This window comes from Cuculus canorus, chromosome 37, assembly GCF_017976375.1.
Source record: "Cuculus canorus isolate bCucCan1 chromosome 37, bCucCan1.pri, whole genome shotgun sequence".
Classification (NCBI taxonomy): domain Eukaryota; kingdom Metazoa; phylum Chordata; class Aves; order Cuculiformes; family Cuculidae; genus Cuculus; species Cuculus canorus.
This window is the reverse complement of record NC_071437.1, coordinates 1,152,053-1,170,445: the sequence shown is the minus strand read 5'-3', so window position 1 is coordinate 1,170,445 and position 18,393 is coordinate 1,152,053. Positions and strand designations below refer to the sequence as shown.

The 18,393-nt window shown below is 61.2% G+C and overlaps 2 protein-coding genes across 8 annotated transcripts; both read right to left on the bottom strand.

Annotated features, from left to right (window-relative positions):
• Positions 1 to 1,865: 1,865 nt before the first annotated feature.
• On the bottom strand, positions 1,866 to 12,647 carry LOC128850051 (general transcription and DNA repair factor IIH helicase subunit XPD). 7 transcript variants are annotated; one of them, XM_054052968.1, is made up of 23 exons: positions 12,539 to 12,647; positions 12,089 to 12,188; positions 11,930 to 12,007; positions 11,790 to 11,852; positions 11,036 to 11,149; positions 10,846 to 10,962; positions 10,036 to 10,152; positions 9,502 to 9,625; positions 8,832 to 8,928; positions 8,450 to 8,583; positions 7,873 to 8,041; positions 7,283 to 7,401; positions 6,702 to 6,771; positions 6,554 to 6,623; positions 6,002 to 6,103; positions 5,851 to 5,914; positions 5,655 to 5,776; positions 5,444 to 5,536; positions 4,883 to 4,955; positions 4,687 to 4,757; positions 3,966 to 4,109; positions 3,538 to 3,681; positions 1,866 to 2,487 (listed from the first exon to the last, which is right to left on the bottom strand). In XM_054052968.1, exons 1-23 carry the CDS (start codon positions 12,541 to 12,543, stop codon positions 2,395 to 2,397), a joined length of 2,283 nt encoding a protein of 760 aa, XP_053908943.1. In that variant the 5' UTR covers positions 12,544 to 12,647; the 3' UTR covers positions 1,866 to 2,394. The 7 variants fall into 7 exon arrangements, 6 of the variants coding, with proteins under 6 accessions (XP_053908943.1, XP_053908941.1, XP_053908942.1 ...); XR_008447536.1 differs by having other exon boundaries at positions 3,538 to 3,620; positions 8,450 to 8,928; positions 9,495 to 9,625; XM_054052966.1 differs by having other exon boundaries at positions 8,450 to 8,928; positions 9,495 to 9,625.
• A 444-nt stretch (positions 12,648 to 13,091) lies between these two features.
• On the bottom strand, positions 13,092 to 18,332 carry LOC128850018 (delta-like protein 3). Its single transcript, XM_054052837.1, has 9 exons — positions 18,282 to 18,332; positions 17,334 to 17,561; positions 16,938 to 16,995; positions 16,470 to 16,682; positions 15,715 to 15,767; positions 14,753 to 15,347; positions 14,175 to 14,598; positions 13,558 to 13,633; positions 13,092 to 13,166 (listed from the first exon to the last, which is right to left on the bottom strand). The coding sequence occupies exons 1-9, from the start codon at positions 18,330 to 18,332 to the stop codon at positions 13,161 to 13,163; spliced, it is 1,704 nt and encodes a 567-aa protein (XP_053908812.1). The 3' UTR covers positions 13,092 to 13,160.
• Positions 18,333 to 18,393: the final 61 nt, after the last annotated feature.

The window sequence follows — 18,393 nt, the reverse complement described above, 5'->3', positions numbered from 1 at the left end:
GCCAGGCTTGATTTAAATTATATAAAATTATCTATGTTATTGAGCCACTAAATGTTAATTATCCTTGTTAAAAACCTGTACGGATTAAAAGATTCCTCCCGTGTTCCGGCCACTGAGATACAGTGCTTTGAAGTATATCGATAACAGTTACATCCCCATAGCTTTATGTCAGCGTATTCCCATCTAACACTTTAGATAGAATTGAAACTTTTAATTAACTTCTTCGATCCACCTCAGGCCAAGTAGCAAATTCACAGAGACCCTTCAAAAGGCCCACCAGACCTATCTAGAGCCCCCCAGTACCCATCTGGGGCCACTCAGCCCCGTATTTAGGGACCCTCTAGAGCCCCACAGGACTGTTCATACAGGCTTGTGGTGATAGGATGCGGGGGGAATGGGCTATAAACTGGAGAGGTGCAGATTTAGACTGTGAACATTAGGAGGAATTTCTTCGCTATGAGCCACAGGGGAGGCCACCTGGAACAAGTTGTCCAGAGAAGCTGTGGCTGACCCATCCTTTTTCAGTGCCTTCTAGGTCCCATCCTAGGATCTCCAGGACCCCTCGAGACCTCCCTAAACACCCCTTTAGTGTCTTCTAGGACTCATCAAACACTCTCTGGACCCCTCTAGAGTGGCCTGGAACCCTTTAGTGTCTCCTAGAACCCATCTAAGCCCCTCTGGACCCCTCTAGAGCCCCTTGGGACTCAATTAAAGCCTGCCTGGACCCATCTAGGACCTCTAGGACCCCTCTACAGGCCCTTGGGACCCCTTCAAGGCCTTCCGGGATCGCTCTAGGATACCCGGGACCCCTCTAGAGCCCTCTGGGACTACTTTAATGCCTTCTAGGACCCACCTAAGACATCCAGGGCCCCTCTAGAGCACCCTGAGACCTATTTAGTACTATCTAGGACCCATCTAAGATCCTCTGAATCCCTCTAGATCCCCCTGGGACCAATTTAAGGGCTTCCACAAGCCCTCTGGAGAGGGAGCCCAAACTGGGACTGAGGGACCCCAAACTGGAAGGAGGAGGGACTGGGAGGAGGGGAGGTAACTGGGAGGAGGGAGGGGGAGGGGGAGAGAAGGACTCGGAGGGAGGGGAGAACTGGAAGGAGGAGGAGGGCGACTAGGGAGGAGGGGGAACTGCGGGGAGGGAAGGGGAACTGGGGAGGGAGGGAGTCCAAACTGGGACTGGGAACCTCAAACTGGGACTGGGGGACACCAAACTGGGAAGGACTGGACTGGGGGGACCAGTTCCATTCCCAGTGTGCTCAGTGCCATTCCCAGTATAACCACTTCCATTTCAAGTGTCCCCAGTACCAGTATAACCAGTTCCATTCCCAGTGTGCCAGTTCCATTCCCAGTATAACCAGTTCCATTCCCAGTGTGCCCAGCTCCACTTCCAGTATAACCAGTTCCATTTCCAGTGTGCCCAGTTCCATTCTCAGCAGCTCCTACAGGTCCAATGGGGCCCTCAGACCCCTTTAGGGCCCCCCAAGACCCCTATGGGGCCCCCCAAGATCCATTTAGGGCCCGCCAGGACCCCTTTAGGGACCCCCACGACTCCTTTAAGACCCCTCAAGACCCTTCTAGAGCCCCCCGAGACCCTTTTAGGGACCCCCAGGACTCCTTAGGGACTCCCAAAGTCCTCCTTAGAGACCCCCAGGAACCTTTAAGAGACCCCCAGGAACCTTTAAGAGACCCCCCAGGAACCTTTAAGAGACCCCCCAGGACATTTCTAGGAACCCTTTAGAGCCCACCAGGACCCATCTTGGGATACCACGGACCCCTAAGTGGGGTTCCCTATGAAATGGGGGGTTCCCTACGGTCCCCAGCAGCGATTCAGGGGGTGCAGAAACACAGCAGGGAACAAGCCGGGGGTCCCCGTTTATTGGGGGAAGGGAAGTACAAAAAAATAGGGAATTGCAGCAAATCCTGCTCCAAACTGGGGGGATCCATATCCTGCTCCAAATCAGGGGGATCTGGATCTTGCTCTGAATCAGAGGGATCTGGATCCTGCCCTAAATCAGGGGGATCCGGATCCTGCTCCAAATCAGGGGGATCACGACCCTGTTCCGAGCTAGGTGGGGCATCCAGATCCTGCTCTGAATTGGGTGGATCCAGATCCTGCTCTGAATCAAGGGGAGCCCAGCCCTGTTCCAAGTGAGCTGGGGGATCTGTGTCCTGCTCCAAATTGGGGGGGATCCAGATCCCGCTCTAAATCTGGGGGATCTGGATCCTGCTCCGAATTGTGTGGATCCCCCCCGATTGGCGTGTGTGAAGGGGATCTGGTTTCCCGAGGAGGATGAAGCTCCGATCCAGGAGTTGGAGGAGGGGGATCCGTTTGCTTTGGTGACAGAGGAGGATCCCAACAGGGATCCGGGATCCGCTGCCGGCTCAGACCTGTTGGGCAATCCGCTCGATCCGCTCCCGCACCTCATCTGACTGCAGCTGCTCCAGAGTCAGCAGCGACAGCCCCAGTTGGTCCTCCTGCAACAATGAGGGATCCACTAGGATTGACTGGGACCCCCCCCACACCCCCTCCAGGAATTGGGATGGGATTCCCCTCCCAAACTCGGGATCTGCTCTGGAGATGGGATCAACCCCCCTAGAGCCCCTCAGGACCCCCAGGATCATTTGGGGGACCCCCACGACCCTTCGAAGACCCCTCTAGAACTCCCCAGGACCCCCAAGACACCCTTAGGGACCCCCAGGACCCCTCTAATGACCCCCTGGATCACTTGGGGCCCCTCAGGACCCTTCTAAGACCCCTCTAGAGCCTCTCAGGACCCCTCTAGGACCCTCAGGATCATTTGAGGGACGGACCCACTTAGGGACCCCCTTAGGAACCCCAAGATCATTTGAGGGGCCCCCAAGATCCCCCTACAGCCCCCTGGGACGCCTCAGGACGCCCCCTTAGGGATGCCCAAGATCTCTCTCGTGACCCCCGGGATCATTTGAGGGACCCCGATGACCCTTCTAAGATCCCTCTAGAGCCCCTCAGGACCCCTCAGAACCCCCATGACCCCTCTAGGACCCCCAGGATCATCTGAGGGACCCCCAAGACCCCTCTAGTGACCCCCTGGATCATTTGGGGGGCCCCAGGACCCTTCTAAGATCCCTCTAGAGCCCCTCAGGACCCCCAGGACCCCTCTAGGACCCTCAGGATCATTTCAGGGTCCCCCCAGCACCCTTCTAGAGCCCCCCAGGACCCCTCTAGTGACCCCCTGGATCATTTGAGGGATCTCCAAGACCCCTCAGGACCCCCAGAACCCCTCTAGTGACCCCCTGGATCATTTGGGGGCCTCCAGGACACCTCAGGACCCCCAGGATCCCTCTAGTGACCCCCAGGATCATTTGAGGGACTCCCAGGACCCCTCAGGACCCCTCTAGTGACCCCCAGGATCATCTGAGAGCCCCCCAGGACCGCCGTAGGGACCCCCAAGACCTCTCTAGTGACCCCCGGGATCATTTGAGGGCCCCCCAGGACCCCCCTTCCCTCATCTCTGTCGCTGGATCCCGGGATGTGGGATCCATTACCTGCCGGAACGGCTGAGCCATTTGGCGCAGGAAGAACTTGGCGACCTGTACAGCCTCGTCCACCGTCAGGTTGAGGTTGGAATCTGTCAGGTGATCCTGGATCCAGCGCGGCAGCTTCCCACGCTTGTCGGCGCGGGCAAAGCGCTGCGGGGATCCCCGGAGATGCTGCAATCCACATGGAACCCCCCGATCCCTGCCCAGCCCCATCCTGGATTCCGGGCGATCCCCCAGACCCCCAAATTCCAGATCACAGGAGCCATTGGGACCCCCAATCCCCATCCTGGATCCCAGGGGATCCCCCAGACCCCCAAATCCCATATCCCGGGATCTTTTGGGCTCCCTCAGACCCCCAAATCCCATATCCTGGGATCTTTTGGGCTCCCCCAGACCTCCAAATCCCATATCCCGGGATCCACCATGGGTCGCACCTTGTCAGCGAAGACCATGAGGCCGTAGTCAGCTTTTCCACGCAGCGCCCGCCCCACACATTGTGCCGCGTGGCGCATTGCATCAAACGCCAGGAAGTCGTTCTCTCGGATCTGGAACTGATCCCGCAGGAACTGCAGCCGCGCCTGTAGCCACGACGGAGAGATGGGGCAGCTGTGGGGCAACCCACAGAGACACTGCGTCCCCATGGAGCTGCTGGAGCCCCACAGATCCCCTTAGATCCCTTTGTGCCCCAAGGATCCCCATAGATCCTTTTGTGCCCCACAGATCCCCTGGGCATCCCATGGATCCACAGATCCCGTGGAGCCCCACAGATCCCTTTGAATCCCTTTGTGCCCCACAGATCCCCTGGGGTCCCACAAATCCTCATGGATCCCCTGGATCCCCCTGGATCCCCACAGATCCCTTCGTGCCCCACAGATCCCCATGGACCCCCTGGGGCCCCACTCATCCCCACAGATCCACTGGTGCCCCATAGCACCCTATGGATCCCTTTGTGCCCCATGGATCCCCTGGTGCCCCACGGATCTCCACGGACCCCTTTGTGCCCCACAGATCCCCATTGACCCCTTCGTGCCCCACAGATCCTCTGAGGCCCCATGGATCCCCACTGACCCCTTTGTGCCCCACAGATCCCAACGGATCCCTTTGTGCCCCACAGATCCCCCTCTCCTTCCCCTGTGCCCCACGGCTGCGCCACACCTTCAGGATGCGGCTCTGGGTGTAGACGTAGGGAACCCCAAACATGATGACAGCACGGCCATAGTGGTGAACTGGGGGCGACAGATGGACAGACGGACACGGGGACAGGGGGACAGACACGGGGACAGGAACAGAGACTCAGCATCCCCTCTGTCCCCATCTGTCCCCCTGTCCCCATGTTGATCTGTCCCCTCACCGAAGTCGATGCCCTCAGACACTTTCCCTCGGGCCACAGACAGAAGGACAGCGCCGCGACCGTTCTCACACGCCTGCAGGGGGACAGCCACACCCTCTACCAGTGCCTTCCAGTGCCCCTCCCAGTGTGCCCCCCAGTGCTGGGGACACCCATCCCAGTGCCCCCCAGTGCCTCCCAGTGCCAGGGACACCCACCCTAGTGCCTCCCAGTGCCCCCCAGTGCTGGGGATTCCCATCCCAGTGCCTCCCAATGCTTCCCTGTGCCTCCCAGTGCTGGGGTTCCTATCCCAGTGACTCCCAGTCCTGGGGACACCCATCCTAGTGCTCCCAAGTGCCCCCCAGTGCAGGAGACACACATCCCAGTGCCCCCCAGTGCTGGGGATTCCCATCCTAGTGCCTCCCAGTGCTCCTCAGTGCAGGAGACACCCATCCCAGTGCCCCCCAGTGCTGGGGATTCCCATCCCAGTGCCTCCCAGTCCTGGGGACACGCCCCCCAGTGCCACCCAGCGCTGGGGATTCCCATCCCAGTGCCCCCCAGTGCTCCCAGTGCCCCCCCCCACACCTCCTGGTACTTCTCGAGGGCAACGCTGGTCTCAGCGCCATCCTGAGTCTCGATGAAGATCAGTTTGTTGCGCTGGATGTTCTCCAGGATCCCCTGTGGAGCACGATGTGGAGCACGGGACGACTGGGGCAGGGGGGATGTGGGGCAGGGGACGACGTGGGGCAGGGGGAACAGTGCAGTGGCCATGGGTCACCATGGGGCAGGGACTCACCTGCTGGTACCAGGCGGCCACAGTGGCTTCAAGGTGGCCGTAACTGGTGAAGAAGGCAACGAGGCCATCGGGGACAACGGCCGCCAGTGCCACCAGCAGCGCCCCGAGGTTCCGCACAACAGCTGGGGACGAGGAGACATTGGGGGACACTGGGGATATTCGGGACATTGGGGGACAAGTCCATCTGTTCCCTCACCGATGTCCTCGCGGGTCTCATATTTGGAGCTAATGGCCACTTGGTCGTTGCCGCGACTCACAATCTGTGGGCAGGGGACACAGTGACAATGGGGTCCCTGTGTGTGTGTGAACCCCTTTGGTGACACTAGGGTGTCCCCCTGTCCCCTCACCATGGGACAGAGGCAGGTCCGGGCCAGCGTCATGGTGAACGTTGCCATGGTAACAGGGCGGAAATCCAGGATTTTGGGGTACATGTCCAGCGGGGAGAGAGTCTGGGGGGGAAAAGGGGACACTGGGGACACTGGGGAGGACAAGGCGGGGGGGACAAGGGGGACATTGGGGGGGCACAAGGGGATATTGGCAACATGAGGGGGGCACAAAGGGGACATTGGGAACATTGTGGGGACATGGGAGGGCACAAGGGGGACACTGCGGGGACATGGGGGGCACAAGAGGGATATTGGGAACTTTGGGGGGACATAGGGGGCAAAAAGGGGACATTGGGAGAACATGGTGGGGCACAAGGGGGATACTGGGGACACAGGGGGACAAGGAGGGGGACACGGAACACTGCGGACACTGGGCATGACAAGGAGGATATCAGCGGGACACAAGAAGGATATTGGGGACATTGGGGGGGCACTGGGGGGACATAGAGGGCACAAGAGGGACATTGTGGGGGGCACAAGGGGGATATTGGGAATACGGAGCAGGAGCCGCACCCCTGAAGTGATGATGACGGACTGGAAGCGCTCGAAGACGGGTTTGATGGCGATGGAGGCGTCCATACAGCTGTGACGAGGACACCTGCGTCACCGGGGACCCCCGTGGCCCCACCATGGCCCCAGGGTCCCCCCCCAGCCCCCCCACCTGAAGTGCAGGACAGGGTTCGCGACACTCGGGTTTCGCTCATCAAAGGGTTCAATGATGATGGTGAAACCTGAGGAGGGGGGGAAGAAATGTGGGGGGTGGACAACAGGGACACAGGGACCCCCCCCCCCTCGCCCCCCCCCAGAACACCCCCCTCACTGTAAAAGCTGATAAGGGGATCCTGTACCCCACCCCCTCATTGTAAGAGTTGATAAGGGGATCCTGTGCTCCCCCCTCAGTGTAAGAGCTGATAAGAGGGATCCTGTGCCACCCCCCCGCCCCACCGTCAGAGCTGATAAGAGGATCCTGTGTGCCCCCCCCCACTGTAAGAGCTGATAAGGGCATCCTGTGCCCACCCCCTTACTGTAAGAGCTGATAAGGGCATCCTGTGACCCGCCTCCCTCACTGTAAGAGCTGATAAGGGCATCCTGTGCTTCCCTCAATTTAAGAGCTGATAAGGGGATCCTGTGCCCCCCCTCTCACTGTAAAAGCTGATAAGGGGACCCCATGCGCCACCCCCCCCCCGGCTCCAGGAGCTGATGGGGGGGGTCTTGTGCCCTGCCCCACCCCAGAGCCCCCACCTCGGCTGTAGGAGCTGACAAGGGTGGCGAAGGTCGTGAGGAGCGCGAGAGGGGTGAAGTCGGCGATGGTTGCAATCTCCAACGTCCGCAGGAGCGACTGCAGCCGCTCAGCACAGAACCTGCGGGGGGGGCAAAATGGGAGGGTCATGGGGGGCAGAGAGTCTGGGCGGGGGGGGCAGAGATATGAGGGGAGAAGAGATATGGGGGGGGAAAGGGGAGGCAGAGAGTCGTGGGAGCAGAGATGTGGGGGGAAAAGGGGAGGCAGAGAGTCAGGGGCAGCAGAGATATGGGGGGAGAAGGGGATGAGAACAGAACCTGGGGGGAAAGGGGGAGAAAGGGAGGGTTCGGGGGGATCACAGAGTCTGAGGAGGCAAAGAGGGGGGCAGAGACATGGGGACACCCACAGAGTCGGGGGGGGTCAGGGACATAGGGGGAAGGGGGGTGGGGGGGGTGGCGCCGGGGGTTCCAGGACTATGGGGAGGTCCCAGATGTAGGGGGGGTCCAATCCCTGGGGATGGGGAAACAGGACAAAGAATTGGCGGAACAAGACAAAGGGTGGGACACAGGACAAAAAGGGGGGCTCCCCTCACCGTAAGGGCTTGCGGTCGATGCAGACACGCTCGTAGAGGTCCTTGAGGAAGGCAGGAGGGCTCTCCTGAACCACGCGTGGCCCCCGCACTCTTGCCCGCAGATATGCCAACAGCCGCCGCAGGAACCCCACAAAGTGCTCGGCCGTACGGATACTGCCCGGAACGGACTCTGGGGAGGCAAAAAGAGTGAGGGGGACCTGAAAAAAGCCCCCCTTGGGGTAAAAGGGGGGGCAAAGGGACCCCAAAATCCCACCAGGAACCAAAGAACTCCCCCAATCAGGGACCACACAAAGTGATCGGATGGTTGGATGCTGCCCAGAATGGGCTCTGGGGGGAAAAAAGGGTGAGGGGGTCCCCAAAATATCCCCCTTGGATACGCTTGTGACCCCCTCAAAGAGCTCAGGACCCCCCCCATAGAGCTCAGAACTCCCCCGAAAGTGCTCAGAACGCTCCCAAATAGATCAGAACCCCCCAAAAGGTCTCATGGCCCCCTCAAAGGGCTCAGAATCCCCCCAAAAGGGCTCAGGACCATCCCAAAGGGGCTCAGGACACCCCCAAAAGAGCCAGTGCCCCCCACCTTGCAGGATGGCATCGGGCAGGACGGGGTTGGCAAGGAAGAGGTCGGTGTCGCGCGCAGCGCCCGTCTGGCGCAGCCCCTCCAGCAGCCGCTGGTACTCCTCCCGCAGCCGCTGCGCGTCCGTCTCCTTCAGCCTGAGGGGGGGCAGCACTCCCAGTGCTCCCAGTGCCCCAGCACCAGGGCTCCCAGTTTCCCCTAGATCCCCATTCCCAGTTCCCCCAGAGCCCCAGCACCAGTGCTCCCAGTTCCCCCTAGATCCCCATTCCCAGTTCCCCCAGAGCCCCATTTCCAGTGCTTCCAGTTCCCCCTGGCTCCCCGTTCCCAGTACCCCCTGGCTCCCCACTCCCAGTGCTCCCAGTTCCCTCCATTCCCAGTACGTCACCGCTGGATGTTGGTGTGCAGCGTGTTCAGAGCGCTGTGGCAGCGGTCGAGCGTTCGGCGCGTCAGCGTCACCCCCATCGCATCGATGCACACTGTGTCTGCGCCACCACCACACCAGAGCCCACACGGGATGAAACACGGGACAACACGGGATAACACAGGACAACACAGAACAACAAACACAGAATAACATGGGACGACACGGGACAACAAGCACAGGATAACACAGGACAGCAAACGCAGGATTACACAGGACAATACGGGATAATGTGGGACAACACGGGACAAACAGGATAACAGAACAACACAGGACAACAAACGCAGGATAACATGGGACAACAGGACAACAAACGCAGGATAACACAAGACAACAGGACAACAAACGCAGGATAACACAAGACAACATGGAATAAAAAAAGTGTCGAGATCATGAGATATTGAGGTCATGGGATAATGGGATGTTGGGATGATAGGATAATGGGGGGCTCAGGATCATGGGATAACATGGTATCAGGATCATGGAATAATAACATGTCAGGATCATGGGATCATGGGATAACATAGTACCAGGTTCATGGGGAAATGGGGTATTGGGATCACGGCAAAATGGGGTGTTGGGATCAAAGGGTCACAGGGTGTCGGGATCATGGGGTGTCGGGGCAACCTCTGACCGATGTTATGGGCCTCATCGAACACGACGACGGATTTGCGGGCGAGTTCCTTGGAGACAAGGTCAGCGATCTTGGGATCCAGCAGGTAATGGTAGCTGTAAACCACGACGTTGGCGTGCAGGATCTGCCGGAGAGCAGGGATCCCGCCAGAATCCACCCATGGCACGGAGATCCCCATGGAATCCACCCGGGGGGGCGGGGGGGGACGACGGAAGATCCCAAGATCCCAATGGAATTCATCCATGGGGAGATTCTGGGGGGGAGATCGCAATGGAATCCACCCATGGGAGGGAGATCACAATGGAATCCATCCATGGGAGGGAGATCCCAATGGAATTCACCCCTGAGGGTGTCCCGGGAGGGAGATCATGATGGAAACCTCCCATGGGAGGGAGAGCCCAATGGAATCCATCCATGGGAGAGGAGGATCCCGATGGAATCCATCCCTGGGGACATCCTGGGAGGGAGATCCCACCCCAGAGCAGATTCCAGGGCCACTCTCTCCTCCAGAGCAGATCCTGGATCCCACCGTACTGAGTATCGGGCGAGGAAGTAGGGGCACCAGCCCGTGCGGCGCCCGAAGGCTCTGAGGTCGTCGAGGTTGTAGACACCGAACGGGATTGGCTCCTCACGCCCGTGGGTGTCGAAATCCTGCCAGAGAGCCCGGAGCCATCCCAACCGGATTAACGAGATCAAGGGGAGCTCGCTGGGACTAGGGGATCCCTGGGTGCCCACTGGGATTAAGGAGATCCCGCTGGGATTAAGGGGATCCCTGGGTGCCCACTGGGATTAAGGGGATCCCTTGTGCCTGCTGGGATTAATGGGATCCCACTGGGATTAATGGTATGCCTGAATGCCTCCTAGGATTAATGGGATCCCTGAGTGCCTGCTAGGATTAATGGGAACACACTGGGATTAATGGGATCCCTGAGTGCCTGCTGGCATTAAGGGGATCCCACTGGGATTAATGGGATCCCTGGGTGCATGCTGGGATTAATGGGAACCCACAGGGATTAATGGGAATCCTGGGTGCCCACTGGGATTAATGGGAACCCACTGGGATTAAGGGGAACCCTGGGTGCCCGCTGGGATTAATAGGATCCCACTGGGATTAAGGGGAACCCTGGGTGCCCGCTGGGATTAATGGATCCTGCTAAGATTAATGGGATCGCTGAGTGCCTGCTGGGAATAATGGGATCCATGGGTACCCACTGGGATTAATGGGATCCCACTGGGATTAATGGGACCCCCTGAGTGCCCATTGAGATTAATGGGATCCCACTGGGATTAATGGGATCCCTCTAGGATTACTGGGATCCTGCTGGGATCCCGGGAATCACTCACCTCGTAGAAGCGGCAGCCGGGGATGCTGGGGTCGTGCTGGCGCTGGGCACGCACGTAGGACGCCGTGAGGCTGAGGCAGCGCCCATCCACCTCTTTGCCAAACCGCAGGGACGACACCTGCGCCAAAGCCAGTGTCACTGCGGGGACTTGATCCCCACCAGATCCTCCCACCGGATCCCCCCGGAGGTACCTCGGGGTGGATGCAGAGGTTCTTGCGGGAGCTCAGCGCCAATCCCAGGAACGGGATCTTCTCGCCCAACTCCTTCTCGTAGAAATCTAGAAGCTTCCGGAGCTCCTCCACCACCTGCGGGGAACGTGGCACTCAGTGGATCCTCTGGGAACCACCGCGACACCACGGAATCTCTCGGGATCTGCTATAGGGGGGAATCTCTTTCCTGGGACGTCCCCATGGGTGGATTCCATTGGGATCTCCTTCCCAGGATGTCCCCATGGGTGGATTCCATTGGGATCTCCTTCCCAGGATGTCCCCATGGACAGATTCCATCAGGATCTCCCTCCCCCATGGATGGATTCCATGAGGATCTCCCTCCCCCATGGATGGATTCCATGAGGATCTCCCTCCCCCGTGGATAGATTCCATGAGGATCTCCCTCCCCCGTGGATAGATTCAATGAGGATCTCCCTCCCCCGTGGATGGATTCAATGAGGATCTCCCTCCCCCGTGGATGGATTCAATGAGGATCTCCCTCCCCCGTGGATGGATTCAATGAGGATCTCCCTCCCCCATGGATGGATTCCATCGGGAACTCCTTCCCTCTTGGATGGATTCCATCGGGAACTCCTTCCCTCTTGGATGGATTCCATCGGGAACTCCTTCCCTCTTGGATGGATTCCATCGGGAACTCCCTCCTGGGACATCCCCAAGGATGGATTCCATTGGGATCTCCTCTCCATGGATGGACCCCACCAGGATGTCCTCTCACCTTCTCAATCTCTGGAACAGTTCGTGAGCAGTAGATGAGTTTGGTGACATCGAGCGGCCGCGCCTGCAACAAACGGGGACATCGCTGCCATCCTCCGGGATCTGGTGGGATCCGCCAGGATCTACTCACCACCCACTCACCCGTTGGTATGCGACGATGAGGGACAACAGTGACACTGTCTTCCCGGTCCCTGATGGCATCTCCAGGACACCATGGCCCTATAGGAGCATTGGCATCACCCAGCGGGGTTGGGTGGATCCCAAAGGATCTCAAACTGATCCCAATGGATCCCATCTTACCTTCGCATCCAGGGTCCGCTTGAGCTCCTGCATATAGGAGAACTGCTCGGGGTAGATGTAGTCATAGGGAAAGACGACAAGAAGACCATCAATGTTGAGCCTATGGAGAGGACAATACCCGACGGATCCATTGGATTCCTTTGCCCAAACCCACTTCTCCTCCTCACTCGGGTCCTTTTGGCCCCACAGGACCTCAGGAGGTTCTCCAGCACCACTTCTGCCCCTCACTCGGGTCCTTTTGGCCCCGTAGGACCTCAGGAGGTTCTCCAGCCCCACTTCTCACCCTCATTCGGGTCCTTTTGACCCCGTAGGACCTCAGGAGGTTCTCCAGCCCCACTTCTCCCCCTCATCCAGGTCCTTTTGGCCCCGTGGAACCCTCTGGATCCCGCCTCCCCCCTCAGGATGCTCCGTTTTCCCGCTTTTTCCCCCCCCCCCCCCCCATCTCCTCACTTCATGGCCGCTGTGCCCCACTCTCCGCTCCGCGCGACTCCGCTCCCTCCGCTCAGTCCCCAACGCGGTCCTCCTCCGTTTAGCCACGCCCACGCCCACACGGCACCGCGCGTTCACGTGACCACATCCCCCGTCTGAGGCGATCACGCCCACTTATACGGTTCATTCATTTGTGGCCACGCCCCCTCGTCGTGATCACGCCCACATCGGCGTCGCGCGCTCGTCTGACCACGCCCCTTCGGACTGGCCATGCCCACATAGGGCTAGCGCTGCCCCACTTCTGCCCCATAGCAACTCAAGATGCCACACAGGGACCCGAGCTGACCCATAGCTGCGCCACAGACACCCCATAGTGCTCTGACCCATCCCATAGCTCCTCTAGCCCCGCCCCCTCGATCAGGCCACGCCCACTTTGACGCTACATTATCTGACCACGCCCCTCCCACTGCCCACGCCCACATCGCCTCGCGCTCTCCTCTGGCCCCGCCCACACAGTCTGCGCGCTCCCTTTGGCCCCGCCCCCTCCCGCCCCCCCCCATCAGACTCAGATCAACGCCTCCAAGAGCTTTAATGGTATCAATCCTGACACCCCACCCCCCCAAAGGGGCTCCATCAGCGCCGGTCACACCTATGGGAGAGAAGGGGTTAAAGGCGGGGGTACAAAGGTGTTTGGGGGGCATAAGAGGGTGCACAAAGTGGGGGCACAATGGGGACTGGGGGACACAAAAGGGTTTGGGGGGCATCAGGGGAGCACAAGGCGGGGCATAAAGGGGATTTGGGGGGGTCTAAGGGAGTTTGAAGGGGCACAAAGGGTTGGGGGCACAGAGGTTTTTTGGAGGCACAGAGGGGTTTTGGGGGGCATAAGGGGGGACACAAGGGGGTTTGGGGGGGCACAAAGGTTTTGCGGGGGCACAATTGAGTTGGGGGGCACAAAGGGAGTTGGAGGGCACAAAAAGGGGGGTACAAAGGAGGTTTGGGGGGCACAAAAGGGTTTTGGAGGGCACCAGAGGGGATCTCACTCGGGTGGCGCGGGGCGGCTGCTCTCCCCCGGGGGGGCTCTTGACCGGGGTCCCTACACTGCGCGTGGAGCGGCTGCTGCGGAGAGACACCCCAAAATTAGAGGGGGACCCCAAAAAGAGGAGGGGGATACCCCAAAACACCCCGAAAAAGGGGAGGAACCCAAAACCACCCAAAAAGGGGGAGACCCCAAAATGGGGGGAGAGACCCCCAAGCCCCCCAAAGGAGATGGGGGATCCCCCAAAAAAGGGGGGAGAGACCCCCGAACCTCCCAAAGCAGAGGGGGGAGACCCCAAAATGGGGGGGAGAGACCCCCAAATCCCCCAAAGCAGAGGGGGGAGACTCCAAAGGAGACTGGGGACCCCCCAAAAACGGGCGGGAGAGACTCCCAAACCCCCCAAAGGAGATGGGGGAGACTCCAAAGCCCCCGAAAGCAGAGGGGGGGAACCCCAGAACTTGGGGGAGAGACCCCCAGACCTCCCAAAGCAAAAGCGGGAGACCCCAAAACAGGGAGGAGAGACCCTAAAGCCCCCAAAGTGGAGGGGGGAGACCCCAAAACCCCCCAAAGGATTTGGGGGATCACCCAAAAAGGGGGTGCCCCCCAAAGCCCCTCTCTGACCTGCGCAGGCGCCGGGCGGCCACGGCGAGGGCGACAGTGGGCGCCACAAGGGCGAGAGGCAGCAGAGCGGCAACGGCAAAAGGGGGTGCACGGGGCGGTCTGGGGGTGCCCCCCACTTCCTCCTCACAACGGGCGCCCATGAATCCGGGGGCGCAGGCGCAGACGAGGCCCGAGATGTGGGTGAAACAGGTGCCGCCGTGGAGGCACGGGCGCGAGGCACAGGCATCAGCGCGATGGCGGCACGTGGGACCGGCGTAGCCGAGGGTACATGAGCAGGTGAAGGCGTTGGCGCCGTCTTGGCAGGTGCCACCATTGGCACAAGGATTCGGAGAACAGTCGTCGGTGTTGATCTCGCAGCGACGGCCCACAAAACCCGGGCGGCATTTGCAAAGGGGACCCCGGCCCAGGTCCTGGCAATGGCCGCCTGAGGGGACACCACAGGGGCATTGGGGACGTGGGGGGACATTGGGGATGTGGAGGATGTTGGGGATGTGGAGGATTGGGAGGACATTGGGGACATGGAGGATCTCAAGGACATCTGGGATGTGGAGGATCTGGAGGCTGTTGGTGGCACTGACCGTGCAGGCAGAGGCCGTGGTGGCAGCGGTCGGCGCGGCGCTCGCAGTTGGAGCCGCGGTAGCCATGGCGGCAGCGACAGGTGTAGCCGGTGCTGGAGGTTGGGACACACCAACCCCCGTTGAAACAGGGACCCAACGCGCACGGGGACACCGACGGGGACATTGCCGCAGCCTCCAACGCCACCGACGGGGCCACTGGAGACACCAAAGGGGCTTCTGGGGCCACCACAGGGGCCATTGGGGCCACCAGGGCCGACGACGGTGGTTCTGGCGCCACCACGGGGGCCATTGGTACCATCGGTGCCACCATTGGGGCCATTGGTGCCACCAGGGCCGCCGACAGTGCTTCGGGTGCCACCACCGGGGCCATGGGTGCCACCAGAGCCACCGACGGTGCTTCCGGGGCCATCACCGGGGCCATCGGTGCCACCAGGGCCACTGACGGTGGTTGTGGTGTCACCGCTGGTGCCATCAATACTTCCAGAGCCACCGGTGCCACCACCGTGGCCTTCAGAGCGACCGCCGGGGACAGCAGGGACACAGATGGAGTCGTTGCCGGTGGCACCGCAGCACCAGGGGGGGCACAGCCAGGACCCTGCGGTGACACAGGGTGACATGGGGGTGATGAGGGGGACAGGGGGACTCTAGGGTGACAATGGAGTGCCAACAGGGCGACACAGGGTGACAATGGGGTGATGGGGGAAGGGGGGGGCGCTCTGGGGTGACAATGGGTGACAATGGGGGGCTCTGGGATGACGCAGGGTGACAATAGGGTGACCGGAGGCTCGGGTGACACAGGGTGACAGTGGGGGGTCTTTGGGGTGACATGCGGTGACAATGGGGTGATGGGGGGCTCTGGGGTGATGGGGGGCTCTAGGGTGACAACGGGGTGACAATGGGGTGACGGGGGCTCTGGGATGACACAGGTTGACAATGGGGTGACAGGGGGAGTCCCCACTCACCATGCAGGAGCCCCCACTGGTGCAGGGAGAGGCGCAGGGGTCCTGGCAGCCACCTGGGGGGGCGACAGGGGGGGTCAGAGGCACCCATGGGTGATGGGGGGGGGAGCTCAGGGTGCTTTGGGGGGGGGGTCAGAGTGCTTTGGGGGGGTCAGGGTCCCCCATAGGTTCGGGGGCGTGTCAGGGTGCTTTGGGTGGGGGGTCAGGGTCCCCCATAGGTTCGAGGGTGCTCACGGTGCTTCGGGGGGGTCAGGGTCCCCCATAGGTTCAGGGGGGTGCTCAGGGTGCTTTGGGAGGGGTCAGGGTCCCCCATAGGTTCGGGGGGGGGTCAGAGTGCTTTGGGGGGGGGTCAGGGTCCCCCATAGGTTCGGGGGGTGTCAGGGTGCTTTGGGGGGGTCAGGGTCCCCTATAGGTTCGGGGGGGGGCTCAGGGTGCTTTAGGGGGGGTCAGGGTCCCCCATAGGTTCGGGGGGGGTCAGAGTGCTTTGGGGGGGGTCAGAGTGCTTTGTGGGGGGTCAGGGTCCCCCATAGGTTCGGGGGGGTGCTCAGGGTGCTTTGGGGGGGGTCAGGGTCCCCCATAGGTTCGGGGGGGGGGTCAGAGTGCTTTGGGGGGAGGCTCAGGGTCCCCCATAGGTTCTGGGGGGCGCTCAGGGTGCTTTGGGGGGTCAGGGTCCCCCATAGGTTGGGGGTGGGTCAGGGTGCTTTGGGGGGTGCTTAGAGTCCCCCATAGGTTCTGGGGGGGCTCAGGGTGTGACTCACGGCGGCTGCGGCAGTGGAGGGGCTCCGGGCAGGCAGGGGGGGTCCAGCAGGGCCTTGGGGGGGGTTGTGGGGCACAGTGGGGGCCGCGGGAGGGGGGGCGGCAGCGAAGGCGGGCGCGGAAAACGAGGCCCCCCCCGGTCCCCCCCCACCACGGCCCCCCTGGAACCAACCGCCACCGGGACCGTGCGCGGCCCAACAGCCGCATCGGGGGGGCTGGGGGGGAGCAGCGTCAGAAACCCCCCAAAACACCCCCAAACCCCACAGCTGCCCCCCAACCTCCCCTCAGTGCCAATTTGCCACCCCAAACTCCCCATTTGCCCCCCAAACCCACCATCTGCTCCCCAAACCCCCTATTTATCCCCCCAAAACCCCCCATTTGCCCACTCAAATCCCCCAAACTCCCAACTAGTCCCCCCAAACCCCCCCTTTGCCACCCCTAAGTCCCCCACTTGCCCCCCGCCCCCTCACCCCCGGAGCCTTCGGCCTCATCCAACCGCCAGGACTCGATGACGAGGGACACAGTGCCCTGGGGGAGAAGGGGGGTGTAATTCTGTGTCCCTTTGAGGGTGCCAGGAATGATGTGAGAGGGGTCAGAGTGGGGGGGCACGTTTGGGGGGGGGTGTCAGGGTGCTTCGCGGTGTCAGTTTGGGGTGTCAGTTTGGGGGAGGTCAGTTCGGGGTGGGGGCAGTTTGGGGGGGTCGGAGGCAGTTAGGTGGAGATTAGGTTGGGGGGCAATTTGGGGTGGGGGCAGTATGGCGGGGGAGATCAGGTTGGGGGGCAGTTTGGGGGCAGTTTGGGGGGGCAGTTTGGGGGGGACATCAGGTTTGGGGGCAGTTTAGGGGGTCAGTTTGGGGGATTCCTCACCGGCCATGGGAAGGCAAAAGGCAGTCGCAGCACTCGGGGGGCCCTTGGGGTGGGGGGGGGTCCAGGGGGGCTGTGTGTGACCCCCAGACTGCATCCGCCCCCCCCGGGTGGGCGAAGGCAAAGGCGGAAGAGGAGGAGGCAGGAGGGGGGGGGGGAACCCCCACATGGACCCCCCGCCTCCCCCCGTGCCCACAGCACCCGCAGCTCCAGCTCTCCCGAACCCTCCGTCTGCGGGAGGGGTCAGAGAGCCATAGAGACCCTCCCCAAAACACCTCCAGAAACCCCAGAGACCCCCTTGACCTCCCACCACTCCCCCCCAGGACCCCCTCAAACAGCCCCAGGACCCCCTCGAGACCCCCTTGACCTCCCCCCACCCCTCCCCCCCCAGGACCCCCTCAAACACCCCCAGAACGCTCGAGATCCCCTTGACCTCCCAATTTCCCCCCCAGGACCTCCTCAACCCTCCCCCAAAAAACATCCTCAGGACCTCCTGAAACCCTCACAAAACACCTCCAGAACCCCTCGAGATCCCCTTGACCTCCCAACTCCACCCCAGGACCCCCCCAAACACGCACAGGACACCCTGAGACCCCCTTGACCTACCACCCACCCCCCCAGGACCCCCTCAAACACCCCCAGGACCCACAGAGACTCCTCCCTAAAACACCCCCAGAACACCCCCCTCATCCTTTGAGACCCCCCCCCATAACCTTTGGGGACCCCCTTGTCATCCTTTGAGACCCCCTCTCATCCTTTGGACCCCCCTCTCATCCTTTGAGACCCCTCTCATCCTTTGAGAACCCCCCATCCTTTGGACGCCCTCTTCATCCTTTGGACCCCTCTCATCCTTTGGGGACGCCTCCCCATCCTTTGGGGACCCTCCATCCTTTGCCCCCCCCCCCCATCCTTTGGACCCCCCCCATCCTTTGGGGACCCCCCCCCCCTCACCCATGGGGCGCTCAGGAGGGTGAGGATGGCTCCAAGCAGCAGTGCAGCCATGAGGAGCGGTGGGAGCAGGATGCGATTCTGGGGTCCCAGTTGCTCGGGGGGGAGCGAGGAG